The sequence below is a fragment of the Notothenia rossii genome (assembly GCF_949606895.1).
Source record: "Notothenia rossii genome assembly, chromosome: 5".
Classification (NCBI taxonomy): Eukaryota; Metazoa; Chordata; class Actinopteri; order Perciformes; family Nototheniidae; genus Notothenia; species Notothenia rossii.
The window spans coordinates 28707051-28731320 of NC_136903.1; the positions used below are offsets into that span (position 1 = coordinate 28707051).

General features: G+C 39.9%; 1 protein-coding gene across 1 annotated transcript in view; it reads left to right on the forward strand.

The window, feature by feature from the left end:
- sf3b3 (splicing factor 3b, subunit 3) overlaps positions 1-24270 on the forward strand; it is a 46866-nt gene that overhangs the window by 16877 nt on the left and 5719 nt on the right. Inside the window, 13 exon segments of the mRNA XM_079682854.1 lie at positions 232-278; positions 281-385; positions 1880-2035; positions 2236-2391; positions 3259-3402; positions 3728-3850; positions 4009-4163; positions 5123-5297; positions 15178-15383; positions 18055-18211; positions 23064-23189; positions 23627-23839; positions 24041-24139. Of these exon segments, the coding sequence (XP_079538980.1) occupies positions 232-278; positions 281-385; positions 1880-2035; positions 2236-2391; positions 3259-3402; positions 3728-3850; positions 4009-4163; positions 5123-5297; positions 15178-15383; positions 18055-18211; positions 23064-23189; positions 23627-23839; positions 24041-24139 (1862 nt within the window).

Consider the following 24270-nt stretch of genomic DNA (forward strand, 5'->3'; position numbering starts at 1 on the left):
GTTGTTCCTGCATAAAGGTTGCGTATTATGTCTGACCTTAGGCTGCCATCAACATACTGACTGCTTTTAAAGGAATATGCAGTCCTGATAACTTCAATGATGAGTAAAGAAGCCATGAATCACCTTTCCTTAGCATCTAGCATCCTACAACATTTATTCAACATGTTTAGTCTCGGCACAACTCAATCAGCAATTTTATTTTCTGACCAGAATTCTTCCTGTTTTCATTAGATGAGTTTGATGCCTACATCATCGTGTCTTTCGTGAACGCTACTCTGTGGTTCTTTCCATCGGAGAGACTGTAGAGGAAGTGACAGATTCTGGATTCCTAGGAACAACACCCACTCTCTCCTGCTCGCTGCTCGGTGAAGACGCCCTGGTGCAGGTGGGTGCAATGTCCCTTTTAATACCATTATTCATACCGGTGAAAGAGTACTGGCCACATTCAAGCAGTCTTGAATCATTACGAGATCGCAAATATGTACAGGTTTGATTCAAATCAAGAATTTGTCTAGACAAAGCAACATTACAAAAACGATCTTTGCACAATATACACCAACAAATATTTAAACTTCATGCAAAGTGTTTAAAGATTGCCTCACAGATGACAACATCTAATTTTATCCTGATTCCTTTTAAAGATGCTTACCTTGCTGTTAAGCCCTGGAGCCGCCCAACGTTTTTTTCCCGAGACTGTGTCTCAGGGCTTCTTAACATTTATGAAACTATTAATGTGTAGCACCAGATTAACGGGAAGAATCTCAGCTAACTGAAGATATGAACCATTTTTATCAAAACAAAACACAAGTCTCATAAGAAGCGTCTAAATGACCCCTGAGCGAAAAAATGCTAACTGACTTTGGCACAGAACTCAAGATAAAGATACCCTTATTACTTATCGTAACTGCAAATACAAGATATCCGATTAAAGCTGAGACTCCACAGATTATATAGGTATAGTATCATCACTGAGTGATCCGAACTCGCGACAGGGGAAGCAAACACAGACATCATAACACGTACCTTTACGGAGCTTTTACGGGAGATTGTCTCACCGTAGCTGTCAATCTGATCAAAAGACTTGTTCAGTGGCATTAAAACAAGAAAATACGCTGCTGAATCGGTTAATCCATAGGTTGATAATGTGTCTGTGGATTTGAAAAAAGTATTTATAATCCATAATTAAATTATGTAAAAATCGGAGAAAAAAAGTTAGCTGCTAATGGTAGCCACCAGAGTGTATGCAGCTCTCGGTTTTGGCCACTCGTCACTCTCACTCCTTATTTGGTAAGGTGTTTGTGTGTGTAGAACTTTCCCTCGATTCCATTGGCTCTAGCGGTTATAAAGAGATTTCATTTGTCAAAATCGAACAAGGGGGGCCAGAGATATGGAAAATCCACCCAAATGACCCCAGAAGTGGTTTTTTTGTGCTAAATCTCTCTTAAAAAGGTCAAATTTCACTTGTTTTGCTTCAATATTGATACAGGGTACTTATTATATGTTGTACTTTGGATTCCTAAAGCTTTTAGTCTACCTTACCATCATCCAAGGGTAGTTTTCACTACAAGTAAAAAAAAAAATGTTTGGACGGACACTCTAATTTACAGTCTTTTTACTAAATTCAATCTGAATTTTCTTTAAAATTAAAAACATCTATATTGATTCAGACTTTTCTACATCCAACTCACAGGTTTATCATTACTTTGAGAACAAAGATTATTAATTTAACCCTTTTTAGAAGGGAAGATATGGTCATTTGTTCAATGTCATTTTCGAGCCTGAGAAAAACAGGCTTGGGGCCTAACAGGTTAACAGAAGAAAGTAAAAACAAAGTAATAACATCTCCTCTCTCTCCCTCCCTCCCTGTTTCTCCATACAGGTGTACCCAGACGGTATCCGCCACATCCGAGCAGACAAGCGTGTGAACGAGTGGAAGACTCCTGGCAAGAAAACCATTGTGCGCTGCGCTGTGAACCAGCGACAGGTCGTCATCGCTCTTACTGGAGGGGAGCTGGTCTACTTTGAGATGGACCCGGTAAGAAAGAAGATGGTGCAACAATGGCTTTTTAACACCATTTGGTAGAATTCTATTGACTTGTACTGACATGCATGAAACACTTTAACAACAATATTGGATAATGTCTCTTGACACTTACACTCAACAATCAATATGAAAAGCATAATGAAACCAGACTGAAAATGTGTAATACAGTTTATGTTGTGTCCTCTCTGTAGTCTGGCCAGCTGAATGAGTACACAGAGCGTAAGGAGATGTCTGCAGACGTGGTGTGTATGAGCCTGGCTAACGTCCCTCCTGGTGAGCAGCGCTCGCGGTTCCTGGCTGTGGGACTGGTAGACAACACCGTGCGAATCATCTCCCTGGACCCTTCGGTAAGAAAAGAAACACTAGTTTGTAAATCAGCACATAATCCTCCCGACGCATTACAACCTAAACCCTGTCTTAAGTGCCTTGCTAGCTACGTTTTGTATGCAGCAAATCCTTTTTATCCTCCATCATGACAACATTGGGGTTTAAGCCACATTACTTCTTTGATTATTGACATGAATCCCCACCTGCCATAATTAGTTTGTTTACTTCCTTCTCAGGTCGGTAACAACAAGTAATATCCAAGCTTGTTCAAATAATACCCAGCCTGCCCCGGGGGATATCTCGATGCTTTCTCTCCTCCTAAGAAGGACCAGCCCTTTGCTCTTCTAAAAAATTGCTTTAGATTCTCTAGGATTGGACTCTTCCATCAAAATGGCAGCTGTCCCCAATCCAGTGACCAAGTTGACATCAGCATATTTAATCTAGATGATCTCACACTATGAATAATGCTAAAACGGTGTCAAAAATGCAGTTATCAACAAAAAAAAATCTGTCAATAAAAAAACAAAGGATTAGTTTCCATGAAATATTAAAGAATGATGAACTTCATAATTAATGCCAGCTCAAAGCACCTGAACAATTTGCTTACTTAGGGAATGTTTTAGTGAAAGTGGTACTTAGTGTTTCAGTGTTTTTGGTGACAGAATTATTGAATGATGACAAATAATTGTTTTCAAAAGGTGCAGCTTGAATATTAAAAGGGTGCACACAGTTGCTGAATAGAATTCACTGCAGAAAGCTTGATTTCCAATGTCCATACCACCTATAAAAGAAGAATAAACCTCTTAACTTCACATTCACGTTTATGCACTGTAACAAGAATGTTTTGTTTTGAAATGGTCTTAACCCTCTAAATCGTCATCATTCAGGACTGCCTCCAGCCGTTGAGTATGCAGGCCCTGCCAGCCCAGCCTGAGAGTCTGTGTATTGTTGAGATGGGAGGAGTGGAGAAACAGGATGAACTCGGAGAAAAGGGAACCATCGGCTTCCTCTACCTCAACATAGGGCTCCAGGTATGCTTTCTCATTTACAAATCTTCAGTTTTTTCAATCAAAACCCCTATAAGAAGACCCATCATATCCACTCTTAATGTGAGCTCCGATCTTTTTCATAGATTCATGAGAAAAAACAGTTTTGCATTCTTTATTAATGTATAGGATAGGGATATGTAACCCAATCCTCTATAGTTGTTTTAAAAATAGCTACAACAACCCATGACATCAATCAGAAGCTCTGCTCAAACATGAGCTGCTCTAATGTCATCGGTTTGAATTTATCAGCCAGTATCTGGATCATGTCATCTAGTAATCTTTGTGTCTGTTTGATCCCTTCTCTCAGAACGGCGTGCTGCTGAGGACTGTTCTAGATCCAGTGACGGGCGACCTGTCAGACACCAGAACACGCTACCTGGGGTCCCGACCCGTCAAGCTCTTCAGAGTCAGGATGCAGGGGCAGGAAGCTGTATGTGATACTAACATACAATCATCACACACAAAAGATGATGATATAGCTCCAACATAATAAAATACATAAATCGGTGTGCATTTTAACCCCTTAAGAATTGGTAAATCTGTTTCAATTCATGTGAATCATTGGAAATTGTCTCCTGTCGCTTACAGGTTCTGGCCATGTCCAGTCGGTCCTGGCTGAGCTACTCGTACCAGTCGCGCTTCCATCTGACCCCGCTGTCATACGAGACTCTGGAGTACGCCTCTGGCTTTGCATCTGAGCAATGCCCTGAAGGCATCGTCGCCATTTCCACCAACACACTGAGGTATGGATATACACTGCAGGTAGACCTGTTTGAATAGGCACCTCTATTTGTCATACTTATTTAAAAGGTCTCTTAGATGTTTGGTAAGTTCAAGAAAAATGACATACAGAACAATATGCATTATACATCTTTAAGAAATTATGTTTGTGTGATTGTTAGGGTTACATTTTAATTATGGTTCTCATCCTTTGATAAATGTTTGTCGGAAAATAAAGGTTAACAAAAGCTTAGTGAATTTAATATTTTCAGAGATTCACCTTGTGCTGCATCATAAAAAAGGGCCCGTTTTTGGTTGCGTTTCCACTTAGCGTAGTACCGGCTAGCGGGTACTATTTCACAGTTTTTCTGGGGGGGGTGGGAGTGACGTCACGTCTTGAATTTTGAATTGAGCCGTCCCTTTTATAGATACTATCTCTTTACGTCTCCCTGCCGACAGGGACACCCCTCCTGGCATGGTCCTTGGAAAATGTGGCGTGTTTTTTTTTTGTTCCGTCACAGGAACACGCTTTGCTGGCGGCAAAAATAATCCCACCAGACTCCTTTGCCCCTCCAACAGAGGGATGTCCTTGTCATTTTTTTTTTAGAAACCCTCGGCTCGAGTTCAGGGTGTTCCGAGCTGAATAAGGGATTCAAATGACGACAAGACGCCCGCCTGCCGGAAACGCTGCTCTCTAGCCTTTGCTCAGTAAAAAAATCAGGGATGCAATGACCCTACTGCACTGTTTATGTACTTATTGGAAGTCACTTTGGACAAAAGTGTCGACTAAATGAAATGTAATGTACTACTCCTCTACCTACTGTTATGATGTGGTTTGAGAGTTAATTTGTTGCCCTGTGAAATAAATGTTGGGTGGGACGGTTTAGTGGAGAAGCATGGTTCTAACTTCGTAGCTCGGCTGTACCCTTGAAGTTAAAAAGAATCTGTAACAGTCTCACCCTTCTCCTCATCTGTCTTGCAGAATCTTGGCTTTGGAGAAATTGGGAGCAGTCTTCAACCAGGTGGCCTTTCCTCTGCAGTACACTCCGAGGAAGTTTGTAATCCACCCGGAGACCAACAACCTCATTTTGATCGAGACCGACCACAATGCCTACACCGAGGCAACCAAAGCCCAAAGGAAGCAACAAATGGCTGAGGTAAGATTCGCAATGTTGATCAAAGGATTAACCTGTTAAGTAGTATAGTTCTATAGTTGCAACTATATTCACTAAACTGTGTCTCTGGGCTTCTTAATATTTAACAACCTATTAATGTGTCATACCCACTTAACGGGAAGAAACTCAGCTAACTGATGATATGAACAATTTTTAGCTAAATGAAACACAAGGGTAACGCCAAGCCTCTAAATTAGCACTAAGCGAAAGAGTGCTAACGCACTTAAGCACATAACTCACGGTTGCGATATTTTATACTTCATGCCATCTGCATAAACTATCATATGAAAGCTGAGATTCCACAGATTCCAATGGTATAAGTATCATCACTGTGTGACCAAAACTCATGGCAGCGAAAGCCAGCAAAGACAACACACAACTTCACTTTACGGGGCCAAAACGGCAAATATGTCTTACCTTTGTTTTTTTCTGATCAAAAGTTGTGTTCAATGGCATTAAAACGCATATAAACGCTGCTGAAGGTTAATCCAATGTCTCTGTGTCCCTTTGAAATGATTACTGATAATCCATCATAACATTTATGGCAATAAACCTATTTTTCATTAGTGTAAGGGAGCTTTCTCTTTTGGGCAAACTGCGTGCGTGCGCATCACTCTCAATCCTCAATGGAAATGTTTAGATGGATTTAGGAACCCCCCCTCGATTCTATTGGCTCTAACGGTTCAAAAGTGTCAATCATCAAAATCGACCAATGGGTTCCAGAGATATGGCAAATAGACCCAAATGTACCCAGAAGTGTTTTTTTCTTTCTAATTCTCTCTAATAAGGTCAAATTTCACTTGTTTTGCATCAATCTCGATACAGGGTACTTATTATAGGTTACAGTTTGAATTCCTAAAGCTTTTAGTCTCCGATCCCATCATTCAAGGGTGGTTTTCACTATAAGTAATGTTTTTTTTGGACGGAGACTATTTATAATTTTTTTTTACTATGTTCAATCTGAATTTATGTTTAAAATAAAACAATCTATATTGATTCTGACTTTTCTGCATCCAACTCACAGGTTTATCATTGCTTTTAGAAAAAAGATTATTCATTTACCCCTTTTTAGAAGTGAAGATAGTCATTTTTTCTGGGCATATTTTCCTGAGGCCTAAAAAACAGGCTTGGGGCTTAACAACTTAACAGAGCCAGCCCTGATTAACTGCTGTTTTTTATAGATTGATATATGGGTGGGCGATATTGAAAAATATAATATCACAATATTTTTCAAGCAGTATCATGATAGACGATATTTATCACAATATTTTTTCATGTTGGTTATTATGGTTATTTTTCAAGTTACTTAACAGTACAACCACCTACAAGGTAACAAAAACTAAAATAAAAAGGAGTAACAGACCAAAATACCATTTCAAGCTGGTTTTAATTCTGCAATGAATCCCTGAATGAACAATTCAACAGGAATTTTGATATGGCTTCCTCAGTGTTCAAGTAGGTAGGCCTACACCAGGGGTGGCCAACCAGTCAGAGGTTAAGAGTCAAATGTTTTCTATGTTACTGCAAAGAGCCACATCAAACACACAGTCACTGATACCGCTTGTTTCAGTTTTTTGTTTTCTGGAGACAAGATTTCAACTACGTCACTGATGCATTTTTGTGGAATTGGGATATATATTTTGTAAATCCTCTGGAGCAGAGAGAGGAGCTTTGGATTATTGTTATTGATTAATGCATCAGTATTTCTTAGGGTCAAAAACATTAAACTCACAACTTAAAATGTAAGTGTTTAGTTTATTTAATAAGAGAGCACATGTTCAATGTGAAAAGTGACAGTAGTTATAAATTATTTTCAATTTGGTGCTATATATATATATATTTAAAAAAAAAAAAGTATATATATTTTTTAAACACCTTGAATTTCAGGGGGGGCGCGGGGCTCCATTTGCGGGGTGCAGCGCCTCTCCAAGTCAATGGTAGGGGAAACACTGGATATTGTTTAATCAACGATAGGTTTTCCCCCCCTCAAAGGTGATTGGTTCACTGCATCGCAGGTATTATTGTGATTGGATCTTGGGCCAGATCAAAATTAGATGCGCTGTCATCCTCTCATACTGACACCTGACACCACACATACACACGTAGGAAGAGCCGGGACGAAAGTAACGGAGCGATTTTATCCGAGCCCAAACAACTTTGACCGGCCAAATTATGTCAGAATTATCAGCATTCAATACTTAACAGACCTACTAAATATCAGGTTTAACTTTCAGAAGTAGTGTTGTCACGATACCAACATTTTGGTTTTGATACCAAGTCAAGAATTGCGATTCCGATTCTTTTTCAATACTTTTCTTTAAAAAAGGTAAACGGTCTTAAATGTAATTTTCACACCAGAACCATAACACAAACTTTTAAACAATGAGAACAATAAATAAAATAAATGACAAGAATTCGTATTGAATAAAATTAACACATTTCTTACAGACAGGCCTCGTGGTGTCCGTAGGCTTGCCCTCACTGTCAGAGATATAGCTAAAATACATCAACATTTCGCTTCTGGCATCTTTTTTGTCAACAAGCCGAGGCGCAGCGGCAGTTGCACTCCCACTCACAGCCATGCTTCTCGTTTTCTCACATGCTCTGGCAGCTAGCGCGTGCACGAGAGAGGGGAGGCACTTGAGCGTGCTTGAGAAGGGCGGGACTGCAGGCACGGCTGCAGTGCAGGGAGTGGAAGCAGAGCGCTGAACACACACGGCTCTTATTAAAACTGCGCTTTCTCACCGGAGTACTTCCCCCCGTCATTCTTAAAGTACCGATACTAATGAAACGGAGGAATCGTAACGTTTTTAACGGCAGGGTATCGCGGTACCTTTAAAGTATCGGTACACCGTGCAACAATAGTCAGGAGTCAGTGTCTATCCCCCAAACTCACACATATAAAATTCGATATGAACTGAAGAGCTGCATTAAACTAGGCAAAGAGCCGCATGCGGCTCGAGAGCCGCGAGTTGGCCACGCCTGGCCTACACCCTACACAACAAACGTTAACACTGGTTTCTTCACCAAGTAAAGTGCACTCTCTTGCTAAATAAAATAAAAATATTCAAGTCATAGTTTCTCAGTATAAAAATGCACTTTCTGTTTTAGGTAGCACTAGCAGTGATGTAACATCAATAAGCATGAAAAGGAGAGTAAAACATAACTAAGTAAAACTTAAAACATCAATGAGGAAAAGTCAGTGCCAAACAATTAAAATGTAAACTTTAGACTTGAAGTGCAATCAGAGACTTTAGTTACTTCGGCATCATTTTAAAACGTGTATTACAATTAAATCACGGTAAAATAGCTTAATTTGGTCGTAGTTGGTTTCCACCACAGTATTTACATGGATATAAGCCCCGCCCCCTCTCCAGCGCGTCCTGTTTGAATGACAGGAGTAAACACAGCTGACAGCCGCGGTGAAACTCCAGCGGTTAGGGTGAGAATATTTGCATTGCGTCCGTTGTGAACGCAGCATAACGCAGTTCAGAAACCACTGCTGTTCTGACGCTTTTAAAGCAACTTCGAGACTTTAACAGTATCAGGGGCACGCAGGCCATGGTGGCCGTAGCACGTACAATTATTTTCGGGGCTTCACGGCCAGACCGGCCGTCATGGCCGCCGTGAAAATCCTACCCTGGTGCACTATCACGATAGATATGATATCTCTGAAAAGGCATATCGTGGAGACCTAATATCGTCTCGACGATAGATATCGTCATATCGCCCACCCCTAGTTTGACATTTTGTTTATGTTAAGCACTTTTGTAAATATAAAAAAAACACCTACAAAACGCTTTTATTACGGAAATACCAGGAACTCAGCAGTGTCCTGTACTACACAGGGCTCAAAATTATAAATGGTCCGCTGGCCCGGAATCACTATTTAGACACCCCGGGCCAGCATAACGTACTTTCCACTTGCCCGCTCGGGCCACTAAAAATATTGCTATTATAAAAAAAAAAAAAAAAAAAAAAAAGGTCCTGTGGTATATCATCAATCAATGATTGATTGATTGACTGTGGTATATGTATTTTGACAAGCAATTGTATTAAATTGTTTCGTTTATTAACGCTACAACATAGCGTTTCGTGAGGTTGTTTGTAATTGTTGGGTGAAAAGCAAACAGCTGTTTGCTGCGGAGTAGAGTGCAGCGCTAGCAGGCTCCCGTGAGCGGGAGCTCGTTCACTACAGACTTTCTCGCCACCTAACCATTCGCCAAAATGTTTTTAATACCAGCGGTAACTGGCCAAGCGCCTGGCAAAAAACAATCTTCAAATAAAAGAATGTCACCGGAGGAGTTAAAGGAGAGTTACAGGGAGTATGAAAAGAAGAGGGAGAGAAAGTTTCAGCCACACTGGCTTGATCGATGGAGTTAGCTTCAATATGATGCCAATATAAACAAGGTCTTTTGTCGGCTCTGTACATCAATGCCGACCTATGCTGACAAGTAAGTGAAGAGTAGAAAATATAAAGGTATTCGCTATAGGGAAATGTCCCAGCAGTTTAGGATAATGATGGTTCTAATCTATTACATAGCCATTACATGTCTAAGTCCTAATGACAGGAAGGCAGAAAGTGCATTATGCAAATAATAATACTCATAATTAGGGATGGGTATCAGGGCTCGACATTATAAATGGCCCCCTGGCCCGGAAGCAATATTTAGATAACCCCGGGCCAGCATAACGTACTTTCCACTCGCCCGCTCGGGCCACTAAAAATATTGCTTTAAAAAAAAGAATTGTTCTGTGGTATTGGTATTTTGACTTGCAATTTAGTTAAATTGTTTTGTTTATTAACGCTACAACATAGCGTTTTGTGAGTCGGTTGTCGTTGTTGGGTGAAAAGCAAACCGCTGTTTGCTCCGGAGCACAGCGCGAGCAGGCTCCAGTGAGCGGGAGCGTGCTCCTTCACTACAGACTATCGCGCCAGCTAACCATTCGCCAAAAATGTTTTTAATACCAGCGGTAACCGGCCAAGCGCCGGGCAAAAAAACAATCTTCAAATAAAAGAAAGTCACCGGAGGAGTTAAAGGAGAGTGACAGGGATTATGAGAAGAAGAGGGAGAGAACGTTTCAGCCAGCTTGATCGATGGAGTTGACGTCCTAAAACCCTTTTTATAATCTATCGATTCGATTTATGATTCGAACATTTTAAAAGTAGGGTAGACATGTGGAGATTATCCGGCTGAACAAAACGTGCATTTATCAAACAGGTTCGTTGTCCACAGACCTTATTTCCAGCTATTTTCCAAAACCCTGTGGAGAAATCCCATTGCTTTTTGTCGAGGGAACCAGCAGCTTACTTCCTGGTTTTATGACGCGTCACTGCACCACTCTATATGATGCCAATATAAACAAGGTCTTCTGTCGGCTCTGTACATCAATGCCGACCTATGCTGACAAGTAAGTGAAGAGTAGAAAATATAAAGGTATTGGCGAAATGTCCCGGCAGTTTAGGATAATGAAGGTTCTAATATATTACATTTCTAACTCCTGATGACAGGAGGGCAGAAAGCGCATTATACAAATAATAATACTCATAATAATAGCAGACATTTTTTAACAACGACCACAATATCATTATTTTAATGAACCAAATATGAACAATTGAGGAAAATGAGGAAGAACTGATGATTCAAATGTTGTAGTACAAGTAGTAATGTAGTTAGTGCATAAATTACTATTGCAACAAAAGTGTTAATTTTTTTCCATTATAAGTCGATTTTTTTTGGACGAATGCTCCGGGCCAGTGGTTACAATGGTGGGGCCAGTGATAATACAATTCCACCGGCCCGGAAGGCCAGTGGCATTTTACCCTTAATGTCTACCTCTGGGTATCGTTAGGATTTTATCGATACATGTACCGGTACTGCTTATCGGTATCGGTATTTTTCGATACTCTTATCGATACTTTTCAATAATTTGGTGCTCAAAATTATAGACATGAATAAAAGATGTGAAGATTAAACAGTAATTGTATTGTAATTTTCTTGCAGAAATAACTGTATAACTTATACATTAGCTTCTCAGAAGCAGACACAAATAAATTAAATAACTTAAAGGGGCCTGGCTCGCCCTATCATGCTTTTTGGGGTTTTCCCTCAGACAGAGGATGAAAAGAGGCATTTTTTTTATCATGTGTAAATCAGTTACATCTTCATCCAGACATTTCAAACTGACAACCTAGCTCGACAAGAGGTCCTTAAAACATTGTCCTACAGTGACATCATGCAAAACTGTGATATGAAGAAATTGGTCAAAAGGCTAAGATGGCAAAAAGATAAAGGCGAGTACGTATATTATTCTGGATTGTACTTTTAAATCATCACAAAATAAATGATGTGCTGAACTGAAACACGTCAAAATATGTCTGAAGGTTTAAACATAGAACAACGTATTAGAGCTTAAAATGTCAATTCCTAGTAAACGACCAACAATTGCTGAACCATACATTGAAATGTTGACCTTTAACAACATTTAAATGCAGTTTTCCAGTTCACAATGACATCTGTAAGTTTAACTGGTTTATAAAGCATTCAATGAAAGGCCAAATTATTATAGGTGTAGGAGCTCACATTAATACACTGTCAGTGTTAATAAACTAAAAAAAGACAAGGCGATGTGTCTGCAAGACTGCACTCAGGTAAACAAAACATATTACCCGTGCGCAGCAGCTAACCTGCCTGCGAGCCTTCGCTCAGGTCACATTTACACACGGCGCGGCTGAAGCCCGCTAGCACTATTAGCACTAGCAGTATCGCTAGCAGCCACATTGTTTAGGCTGTCAAATACGCTGCACCGTTTTAGATTCAATGAGTGTCTCGTTTGCAAATGCTTCATTAAGTTGTTTGTGTTACCCCCTTTACAAGCAACTAATTGAGTACATAGATTGCACCTTGCACTATCGCCACTACATTTTTAAAAAAGTGCTCCCAGACGGGCCCGGCGCCACGAGGGGGCAAAAGGGAGCATTGCCCCCTCAGTTGTATTCTTTGCCCCCTCACTTTGAGTATCATTCATCCATCAAAAAGTACAATACATGTCACAATTATTAAATAACTTTAAATGATTATTTTCCCCCAACACACGTTACTATGTTTGGATAAGATATGTGGGCAGGCAGTCAAGCAACGTGTAAAAAAGCCTCAACCCCAAGTGAGCTTGTAGTCTTAATGTTAGCCTGTGTGCTTAGCTGTAAACACAGTCGGATGGGTGACCAAAACGTCCCCGTTTTCCGGGCAAAGTCCCCGTTTTCGGTGGCTGGTACCCGGTTGAAACTCCCGAAAATGTTCCCGTTTTTTAACGTGTGTTAAAAAAAATAGAGCAAGGTGAAATCAAATGTTAAATTTCAGTAAAAACAGAGTAACAGTGTTGTGCCTGTTTGTAGTGTTAGCATATTTCTTCTTCTACTACTTCTTCTTCTTCTTCTTCTTCTTTTGTCTTTAATGGCGAATCGCTTCCACTAGGAAACTACTGTTGATTTATTAAATGTTTATATTAAATCCTCGTCCTCAGACCAGTGTTTATGAGGAACTTGAAGATCAGCTTGTTTACTTCATTTCTTGAATTACTTTCGTATATTGACTTTAAATCCATGTTGTTTGACATCAACAAAAAATAAGACAGACAACTACAGATAGCACCACACATGATGGTTACTTGTTATCATTTAGGGCTGCCTGTATGGATCATACTACCCCAAAGCGAGCCCTTTTACTAGAATAATAATGTGTTATGTATTATATAAACCGTATTGGTACAATGAGCGTCATCTAGTGACGGATTTTGGAACATTGATTTGATTTTTGTCATGGCAGTTAGACTCTAGAGACAAACCAGGAGACTTTTATTTTTTATTTTTAATCTGTGTCCGTCCATTTGGTGTAGTATTTGATCCAATATTACATTTGGTTTATATATTAGTCACTTTCTTATGAGATGCCAGGTTTTAGGCCTTGATTTGAACATTCAATCCTGAAAATAAAAAATCCACCAGATTAATTTTTCTTTAATCCTGACCTGACTAGAGTGGATAGTAAGTAAGTAAATCTGTATAGGAAGACGAGTTAAGGGATAGAGGAGAAAAGGTTATGCTGTAATTACAGAGCCTGTCCATTTATAAATTGAGGAAATCAATGTTAGTCTGTTGACCAAAGTGCAGGTATCTATCTATCAAATATCTACTATCTATTATTAAAGATCAGAGGAACAGAATGAGAGGGGTAAATCCAGAATAAAAATAAAGAAGCAAAGAGATTGTAGAGCAGTGAGAAGGAAGAAAGCTTGGTGTGTCAATTAATTACATTGCCAGTATTTTTCGTTGTTGTGAAAAAATATCGCCCCCTCTGATTTTTTAACAGCCCCCTCAGTCATTTCATCCTGGAGCCGGGCCTGCTCCCAGACCTTGGATCGCTTCACTCTGTCCGCCATGCCTGCGGGAGTCTCACAACAATAATAAGAGCGCTGTATGGAGAGATGACGAGTGGCATTTACAGTGGCCAATCAGAGGGGTCTCAAACCGGATACATCACACGGGATGAGGGTTCCCAACCAACCAGAATAGTTTAAAGTTAAACTAAGGAAGTAGACGTAACACATATAGAGCAGCACCGTTTGTCCAGCGGCTTAACGGTATACCGATACCGTCCAATCAGGTACCGGTATTGACTTAGTACCGGTTCTCGGTACCCATCCCTACTCATAATAATGATAATAGCAGAATTTTTTTTAACAATGACCACAATATAATTATTTTAATAAACCAAATATGAACAATTGAGGAAAATTAGGAAGAACTGATGATTCAAATGTTGTAGTTTGTGCATAAATGACTATTGCAACAAATGTGTTAATTTTCTTCACTATTAGTCGTTTTTATGGACAAATGCTCTTGGGCCAGTGGTTACAATGGTGGGCCAGTGGAATTTTACCCTTAATATCTACCCCTGCCACAGAGAAAAAGTATATGTATGATATTACTGTCCTCAACGATGTAAGTCGAATAAAAAAATAAGTCGAAACTGCACTCGGCAGAAGTTGTAAAAACTCTGCTTCCCACCAGCTGATATCAAGTAAGTCTCCCAGAAATAGTAACAGCACTCAGTTGGTATTTTTTAAGTTAAACCTAGACCTGAATCTTCTGTTTAAGAAGATAGATCAAAGGTCGAGGTTAGCACTCAGGTTTGACCTTGGAACCATTATTCTTTTTTTTGTGTACAGAATCAGCGAAGAAGCACTGACCTGTGTGTTACATTTTAGTTTTTGGGTGTTTTAATCATTTCAATTTGAAATGAAAATAAAAATCTGATTTCTGGAACAGTTTTATTGACTCTAAACCAACTGAGCCCACATGTATTCTGAGACAAAGAAGCCCTGAGCTGTTGTTAGCTTCGGGGCTAACACCCTCAATCTAAATTATCAGTTTTCTAGCGTAGATACAGGAACTTGGCTTTGGTGTTAAGGAGTTTGTTTACCGACACATTTACTAAACGCACAGTGTACTTCTACCAACTGCTCTTTTCATTGCAACACACACACACACACACACACACACACACACACACACACACACACACACACACACAGCTCTTTAAACAGCAGAACTCTTGCACTTGAAAATCTGAAACAGGCAAATGTTTGTCCTAATGCATAGTCAATTACTTTTACCGATTATAAAAATAGTTGCTGATTAATTGAAGGATCAGGGGACACAAACATGTAGCTGCTTATTCTTTCATACAAAATGGTGGGAATCTGGTGGTTTCAGTGGGAAATAACTGGCTGTACTTGGTCAGAACACAGTGGTTTCCCCTCAGCTGACCGTCTGTGTTCTTTGGCGCTGTTGTGTCTGCAGGAGATGGTGGAGGCAGCTGGAGAAGATGAGAGAGAACTGGCCGCTGAGATGGCTGCTGCGTTCCTCAACGAGAACCTCCCAGAAGCTATTTTTGGTGCACCTAAAGCCGGAGCAGGACAGTGGGCCTCACTGGTGCGGCTCATCAACCCCATACAGGGAACAACACTGGACCTGGTGCAGCTGGAACAGAACGAAGCTGCGTTCAGGTGAGCGGCTCCATTTTGTTATATTACTTGTCTTATCGTAGTTACATCTCCAGTATTGTAGGTATCATCGGGGCTCGAGACTTGTAGGTTCCTGTTTCACATTCGGAACAACAAGGCTGTGCTGTTAGCAGCCAGTGAAAAAACGGCATAAATCATAAAAAACGTTCATTTATATAGCACTTCTCCAAAAAGTGCTTTACTATTAAAACAATAACGAAGCTGAACATACAAGATAATAAAACATATCAACTTAAATATATAATTAAACAGCTTCAATTCGCACAATCTGTTAATCAAAAGGCGCTTTCACACCGGAGTACCTTTCCCGTACTTTTCCCAGAAATAGTTCCGATAGTTCCTGGGATGTTGCGTTCACACCAAAAAGGGAACCTTTTCACCCCTTTTTAGTAGGGGTGCACCGAATGGGAAATTCTTGGCCGATACCGAAGATAGGAAACAGTTGGCCGAATGCCGAAAGGCCGAAAATGATATATTTCTATGTGTATAAATGTATACATTTTTTACCAATGTTGTTCAGCTACCTGATTATGGGAAAAAATAGATGATTATGGCAAAACTTAACTTAAATAATAATCACTATTATGGGTCCATAAAACATTTATTCAGCACTTTTGAATGCATACAGTACATTAATTCCAAGTCAAGTGCATTTTCTTTTCTCTGTAGGATAACTACAACAAAGTGCATTCAGAACAAAGCCAAGGTGCTTTAAAACTGCATAAACTTCTAGGCCAGTAGGCCTACAACAAAATAGTGTAAATAAAGACTGTAACAGCCAGGCCTTCAACAACAACAAATGCACCTATAAGTTTGGTAACCTAACGTGTTGTTGTGATGACGTAATCAAAACGCGGTGACAAGCACGGCGCGCGACCATGCTCGCGGCTGGCTCACAGCCAACATGTCTGCCGCTTGGAGATATTTCAAAATATCCGAGAGAGAGGCGCGGATTGCGATTTGTAAAACGTGTTCAGCTGACATTTGTCGAGGGGGTGTAACTGCAAACACTTTCACCACTTCGGGATTACTCCACCACTTGAAATCAAAACACCCGGACAAATATGCGGAGTATGATCAACGTAACCCTGTTCTCTGACATTCGGTGATATTTTTTCGGCGCCTTTTTAACCATTTTCGGCCGATAATTTTTGGTGGCCGAATATTCGGTGCATCCCTACTTTTTAGTCCCTGCTAGAGAGCAGGGACCTTCCTGGGTAGAAAAAGGTTCCAATTTCTGATTGGCTGGGCGAATTTCAAACCACGCCCCGTAAAACTCTGAAAGCTTTTTGTGAAGCCGCCATTTTATTTCCTCGCATTAGCATTATTAGCATTAGCCCATTAGCCAAGCGCACCAACGGAGAGCGACTACATTTTGGCATCACAAAAGAAAACGTGGGATCGGTGGAGTGATGAGACTTCGGGTGCCAATATACGCCGTGAAGTTGTTTGTGGCCTGCCAGTAAACCCAAAGCAGAAGAAGAAGTGACGTCAGCGGATTCATTTGCGTAATCCTCCCTCAGGGACTTATTCAGGTGTGAACGCGATTAACTAGATAGTTCCGGGAACTATTCCTGGGAAAAGTACTTGGTGTGAAAACGCCTAAAGCCAAATAAAAAAAGTTTCGCGAAAAATATTTAAAAGAGGTCACCGAGTGTGTCTGCCGGAGATCTTCAGGGCAGGGATCTCCACAGCTCAAAAAAGCCTGGTTAGATTTTAATGACTGACCCAGATTTTGGAATGATTAGTAGGGCTTCGCTGGAGGATCTCCAGCAGCAATCCGAGTTGGTAGGTCACAGATGTAGGCTTTAAAAACATATAATGAACCCTAAAAGTCGTAGGTCACCACTGAAGGGCAGCAACCATGGGAACGAGTTAAAAGCCTGACAGCAGCATTTCACATCAATCACAGTCTTTCCAACATAAGGCTGAAAAAACAAGGTTTTGCATGACTTTGTATCATAGCTTTGAATCCTAAATGGTGTATGGGTGTGATGGGGGTAAGGTAATGAAGCCTACAGTCTGAACCTGGACTGTCTCTTCTTTATTACGTTTTTCACATTGATTGAGAGTCAGGCTCCATAAGCATCTAATAACACTTCATCAGAGTGCTTCCTAACTGTCTTAATCAAACAGTCTCTTCATTTTATGGGTTGCCAAAAAGGACCAGACAGTCTTTTGAAATGTAACATCTCATTTGTATCTGGTGACAGATAGCATAATTCAAAAGACAGAGTTGGTTTGTCCTTATTTTGAGGAAAGAGGCCGTTAATTATCACTCTCCTTTCCGCGCTCACCACAGTAAACATGTTTGCTACAGAAATAGTGTTTTATTCAATTGTAAACTTTGCCATCTTTTTAAACATTTTTATCAGTTTGATTCAATTTACATATTTGCACTTAAAATTGCCTGGTAAGTTCTTAAAGCACTTAGTCTTAACTATGTTGACAAGTTCAGTTAATAGTTACTCTACATGGTATGAACATTGTAAATACAAAAGGAGTCAGCTTCCAGCAACATAAATGTGCATGTTTTACTTATTAGCGTGTGGAATCAACAGGAAGCCTGATCATCTTTTATTGTTCTTACTTCTCCATCGTGTTCAATTCTTTATTTCATACCTCCTCTTTCCCTGTGTTTTATATGTTCCAGTGTTGCAGTGTGTCGCTTCCCCAACACAGGAGATGATTGGTATGTCCTGGTGGGCGTTGCCAGAGACATGATCCTCAACCCCAGATCAGTGAGCGGCGGATTCATCTACACGTATCGGCTCATCAGCGGAGGGGAGAAACTAGAGTTTGTGCACAAAGTGAGTTGGCTGAGCTTAAATGAAATTCTATTTAAGTGGCCAACAGCAAAACTTCTTTAGCTTTTGTCTTTTTGGTTTGAATGAATTACTCTACTGCTCAGTAATTTTCTTTTGAAGACAAAAATCTGAGAATGCTAGGTTCATCAGCAGTAACTCTTTATACAGCTGAGTGGGCATTAAACCTCACAAAAGTACTGAGAGCTGAATGTTTTTTGATCTGCAGCACTGACATGCGAAGAAGTGGGTTGTCACGCACCCTTAAAACTAGGGATGCTCCAATCGATCGGTGCTCTCCATAAATGCCGATCGGGAAAGCCGATCACATGACGTAAAATACATGAGACTTTTCTCTCTGCGGCAAAACAAGCTCGCCAAAATGGCTTCACCGGTCTGGCAGTATTTTAAGGTGCCCGAAAATGACAATGAAATAGCGGTATGTAACGAGTGTGAAGCAGAAGTCCTGCAGCTCCACCCGCTGTGACGGACCGGTGAGCGGAGCAACACACACACTAAGAGTTAGACCTAACACACTTACCTAGTTTATCTACCTCTGGAACAAGCTAAACTAGTTATACATATGTTTATTCTTCAATGTCGGGTCACTCATTACTGGATCAGTGAGCTGCATGAGACGATACTGACAGGCTGCCAGGAGAGAGAGGAAGAGAGAGCGCTTCCGCTAATTTCTCCCGTGTTATTATCCAAAGTTAATGTAAACTTGAATAATGTACTTCATTTGAATGTAATAATTATGGTTGGTTGTTGTTTGTGGAAGCGCCAGTAAATGAGCCCCATTAACTGAGTTTTAAACATCACTTTAAATGGAAGATCCCCATAGCCCCACTCGATCGGCATCGGCCGATACTGATTTTGGCGATTGGCCACAAAATTGGCGATTGGAGCATCCCTAGTTGAAAGCATTTACTTTTGAGCAGAGGGTTTTAATAGCCATTATTATTATTATTATTATTATTGAAATGTGAGTTAGAAGGTAGGGCTGCAACAAACGACTAATTTGATAATCGATTAATGAAACGATTAATGGACTATTCGGACTATTATTGTATGCCTTGCACAATTTCTCAAATGCTCTTATTTAGCCATTAACTTTTAGATTTAGCTTGAGGTTGTTTTAGGCATGTGGAAACTAACAATGAAGACAATAAAGATGAATACTTGATTCAAAAATACATATTATTAATTTAACACATTTTGAACAAAATTAACATTGCTTTTTATTTAAATTAAATAAATAATATTTCACATCAAAAGAAACAACAGTTTTTTAACAAATCGTATTACATGTGATAACAGAACTGGAAACAGAATAGCTGAAACTTTAACAAAATAAATAAACTCTAATCATTAACCCATGTTTGTATAATTGAGTTAACTCTGTGTGTTGCTGCTAGCATACATAACACCTGACGTGGAAACGTTACTCGTGGAGGGGGCTACAGAGCTACTAGAAAGACAGTCGAACCCGGTGCATTCCTCCTTCTGAATGTGGTGCACTTTTGCTAAATGTTTAAACAAATTGCTTGTGTTACCACCCTTACATGCTAAATTCTTATTCAGGGCTCGACAGTAACGGTTGCCAGGTTGCCATTGGCAACCATTCAGAAAAAATGTCAACCACTTCTTGGCCTTTGGTTGCCTTCAGTGGCAACCAGTTTTTAACATAGAGAAATAAGAACAGCAAACAGCAAAATGTGCACCCCAAAAGAGATAAATGTTAATTATTTGTTGTATTAAGAGTGATATTGAATTATTGTTGTGACCAGTCGGAACCGGATACTTAAGTTGCACGTGCATTGGTGTAATTACGGAGCCAGAAAGCGATGCACGTTTACTCGCGTGCGCGGTGCGCCGTGTGTTTGTTTTACAAAAAATGGCGAAGCGGGGAACCAAAGCAAAGAGGATATGTGTAAAGTCTGCTCCGTTGTGTATTCACTTCCGGTAAAAGTTCCTTCAGAATAAGAGTCCCGATCTTATTACTACCAAAATAAAACAACACTTTACCATAGGAAAATATTGGCATAAAAATATAATCATTTCTAGAAAAAGGTATTTTAAATATAGTTAGACATATTAAAAGGTAATTTACAGCATTAAAAAATAATATCTAATTCTTAAATTTGAATGGTTTTAATTTATTTAACATTATAAATGTATTAGTCTGGCCAATCCAAGACTTCAATGCTGAAGGGCCAATGGATCTATGGTGGGGGTCAGCACAAAGGTCAAGAAAACCCACATTTGAAAGGGAGACAACGGATGGCCAAGAAACTAGTGATCTATTAAGAACAGAACAACAGCGGCACTACTGGTGTTTTGTATACCAGCAATTGAGGGTGGACAAGTTTCCTACCACTTAAGTTTCAAATAATTGTGTTAATTACTTATTATTGTAAAGCATTTGAACATTCTTTTGTGTCACATGTTCATTATTAAGTTGAGTTATAACTCTATAGTATCTTAATTATTTAAAATATAAGGTGACTAAAAATGGCAACCGTATTTTCAGTTTTGGCAACCAAAAGCTGATGCCTGGTTGCCGGCCTGGCAACCACTTTTAAAAGTTAGCGTTGAACCCTGCTCTTATTGCACTTTTGGCAACGAGCATTGTCCACATCGAGACGGGTAAAGTTTAACCACACCTCGGAGCGCGTTCTCTCCGCCATCTCCGCAGTGTGTTGCTGCATGTAGCAGCTGCGTGTCTGTAAACTGCCCCGCCCCCTCGCACACAGACGGGGGACAGAGACCTCGTCTGATCGAAAATACATCATAGACGCATTTGTTTGTCTTTTTGCATATTAGAAACAAGTTGGCGACACTAAGACTGCGATATAAGGTTTTTGTAGCAATAATACATGACATATATTTTTTAAATGTCTCCAGTACCAATAAAAAGAACAATAACGTTGGAGCTTAACGGCGCGTAAAACACACGTGATGACGTCACCAACGAATCGACGACTGAATTAGTTGGCAACTCATTTGGTAATCGATTTTAATAGATTTAAGTCGATTAGCTGTTGCACCCCTATTAGAAGGTCACGGTTTGAGATGCTCAGACGAGGGCTTGGTGAAAGTGCAGCAGGATGGATGGCCTTGAGTAAAGTGTTAAACACAGATGTTAACACCATGACGCCACTCACTTCTCCCAAGGCAATTCCCCAGAAACTCAAGAAGGGTGGAGGGGATCAGGGTGTTGAATTGCACAGTGGTGTCTGCTGCTTCTCTTCACTTTCAGAGGAATTTCCCAAACACCAGATCAGATATTTATATGGGTTTATTTCTGGGAAAAAACACTCTTTTATTTATATATTATTTTTGACTGATTCACTTTCGTATGCATATGCATATGCATGCCGGGACGGTAATTTATTATTTATACCATACCAGACAGGAACACACAAATACGTGCAATATGATAACATATCTTTGACCAAGTATCTTGTTTCATATATTTTTGTCTGCTTGCTACAATCAACATTGCCAAACTGATGACTTGTTATCGATATATTTGAACAATACTTAAAGAAGACTACCTTTTTGATTTATTTGTTTACTTATCTTTATTTATTCAGCAACCAGTTTTTGAGTTTAATGATGGCACTGAAGTAGAGTGAAATTATTCCGTGTGACTATGCCATTTGGTGAAACGTTATTGTAACCTCAACACAATTGTAAAGTTAATTATTGTAATTTTAGGCCGTCTAACCAATCAGAGCAGACTGGCCTCTGGTTTCAGACAGAAGGTGGAAAGAGGTGCTGCAGCACAGGCAGTATGAGAAAGTAAAGAGATTTTCTAACATTAAAGCGTGGAAACATGTCCCAGTAGAGGCTCAGGAATAAATGTAAAACCTGAAAATAAGCATAATGAAGCCCCTTTAATAAATATTTGTTTAAAAAACAAAAAAAACAATTGCAGTTTCAGCTGGTCATCCCACCCCTTTGTAAATAAAATAAAATAAAAAAAGTTTAACGACTAGAAAATAGCAGTTTTTTTGAAAGCCTCTTCAAAGGTGACTCCCAGCATTTCTACCAAACAACATCCAAACTTTAGTCGTGCACACCGAAATAATGCGTCCTTCACAGTTGGATCTGAGTCAATGTGAGAAGGTTAACACAGCCGCCCATAAAACCTCCGTTCTGGGGGGAGGGAGTTGTAAGGGATTAGTGGCCAAGATGAAGTTCCATCCTGTTTCACAGACTGCCGGCTTTTTCTGGCTTTACGTTGTACGACATGACGTATGTTCCAGCAGGACAATCAAACATGCATCAAAGTAACGAGGGGCCTGTTGAAAGGCAGAAGAAAAAAGCAACGACTGCTGACTTGAACGGGCTCCTCTGCTCCTTAGACCTCATCCCTGTTGAATGTTAACCTGTGACCACTGTAACTTTGTTTGAAATATAATTTACCAAAATGCAGTTATTGATTCTTAAAAAATAAATCTAAAGTCACACCGTAAAAATAAAAACGGTCCTAGTTTAATGATATCCGTTTTTTTTATGCGTCTCCACACAAAACACAGTATTTCAGTTGGATTCCAGAATTTTGATTTATTTCCCTCAAATAGTTTAATATATCAGATTTGAGTCCATCAGCAAGGTTTCTCATAAGAAGATTTGCTGAAATTATTCCATTATCGTCTGTGAGTGTCGTTTGAAAGAATGCTGCCGTTTATCTGTTACTCGGATCACAGAAACGTGACCTGATGGACAGGACCTACAAACAATGTGAAAGAGCAGACAGTAGTTTACATTATAATGTTTGTATAAACAAGTACTACACAGAGCCTTGATAATCTGATTTGCTTAATGTATTCTTTGTTTTGATTGGCAGACACCAGTCGAGGACGTTCCTCTGGCTATTGCTCCATTCCAGGGTCGAATCCTGGTGGGAGTGGGCAAGCTGTTGAGAATCTACGACCTGGGGAAAAAGAAGCTGCTTCGCAAATGTGAAAACAAGGTAGGACATTAGTGCACACTGTTTTCATTGAGCTCTTGATGTCAATTTGTTTATTTTTTATCACAGAGCTACCTGTGTTAACATACTTTTTTTTCTTAATCACTTAATTTGATTAAAAAAAGAAACACCTAGTACTGATAGTAATAATTATATCTATTCATGGCTAAATGCTCTGCATTTATATAGCGCATTCCTCATCCAAGCTACAAATAGAAGTGCTTACTTGCTGTTTTTATACATTTTAAAAGCCCTTTTGGAATTAAAAAAAAAAATTGGGAAATATATTCCCCAATAATTGTAACGTCTTAAAGGGATGTCTTACCAATTTACAACGAGCTCTGTCATCATGTGTACAGATACACATATTTTCCTTCTTTCTATATTTTTTGTGTTTTGAATATTCTTTAATGAGTGTGCTTTATTGCTCATTAATTTAGCACGTTCCCAACCTGGTGACCAGCATTCACACCATCGGCCAGCGTGTGATCGTGACGGACGTTTCGGAGAGCCTGTTCTGGGTCCGCTACAGACGCAACGAGAACCAGCTGATCATCTTCGCCGATGACACGTATCCCCGCTGGGTGACCACGGCCTGTCTGCTCGACTACGACACCATGGCCGCCGCTGACAAGTTTGGGAACATCAGTATTGTAAGTTTGGGGAAGGGGAGCGCTGGGTCTGTGCATATCTGACTTATTTTGAACGGGAATGACATTTACACACTATAAAATATACAGCTTATGATTTTCATTCTAACTTTTAGTTTTATTGTAACAAAAAGAGTTCTGTAGCCCAGTAGGACTGACAAGCTAAATAAGTGCATCCTTTTTTCCCCCATTTCATTTTCTCAGGTGCGTCTTCCGCCCAACACCAGCGATGATGTGGATGAAGACCCCACTGGGAACAAAGCTTTATGGGACAGAGGCCTCCTTAATGGAGCATCACAGAAGGTACATCCATAACTCTGCAAACCAAGGCTTCTGACATGTTAACCAAGATATGTTACGTTTGTCGAGTTTAAAAAGAAAAGCATCTTTATCACATACTTTAGGAACTGGAGCATACCCTTAATAAGGGTTTA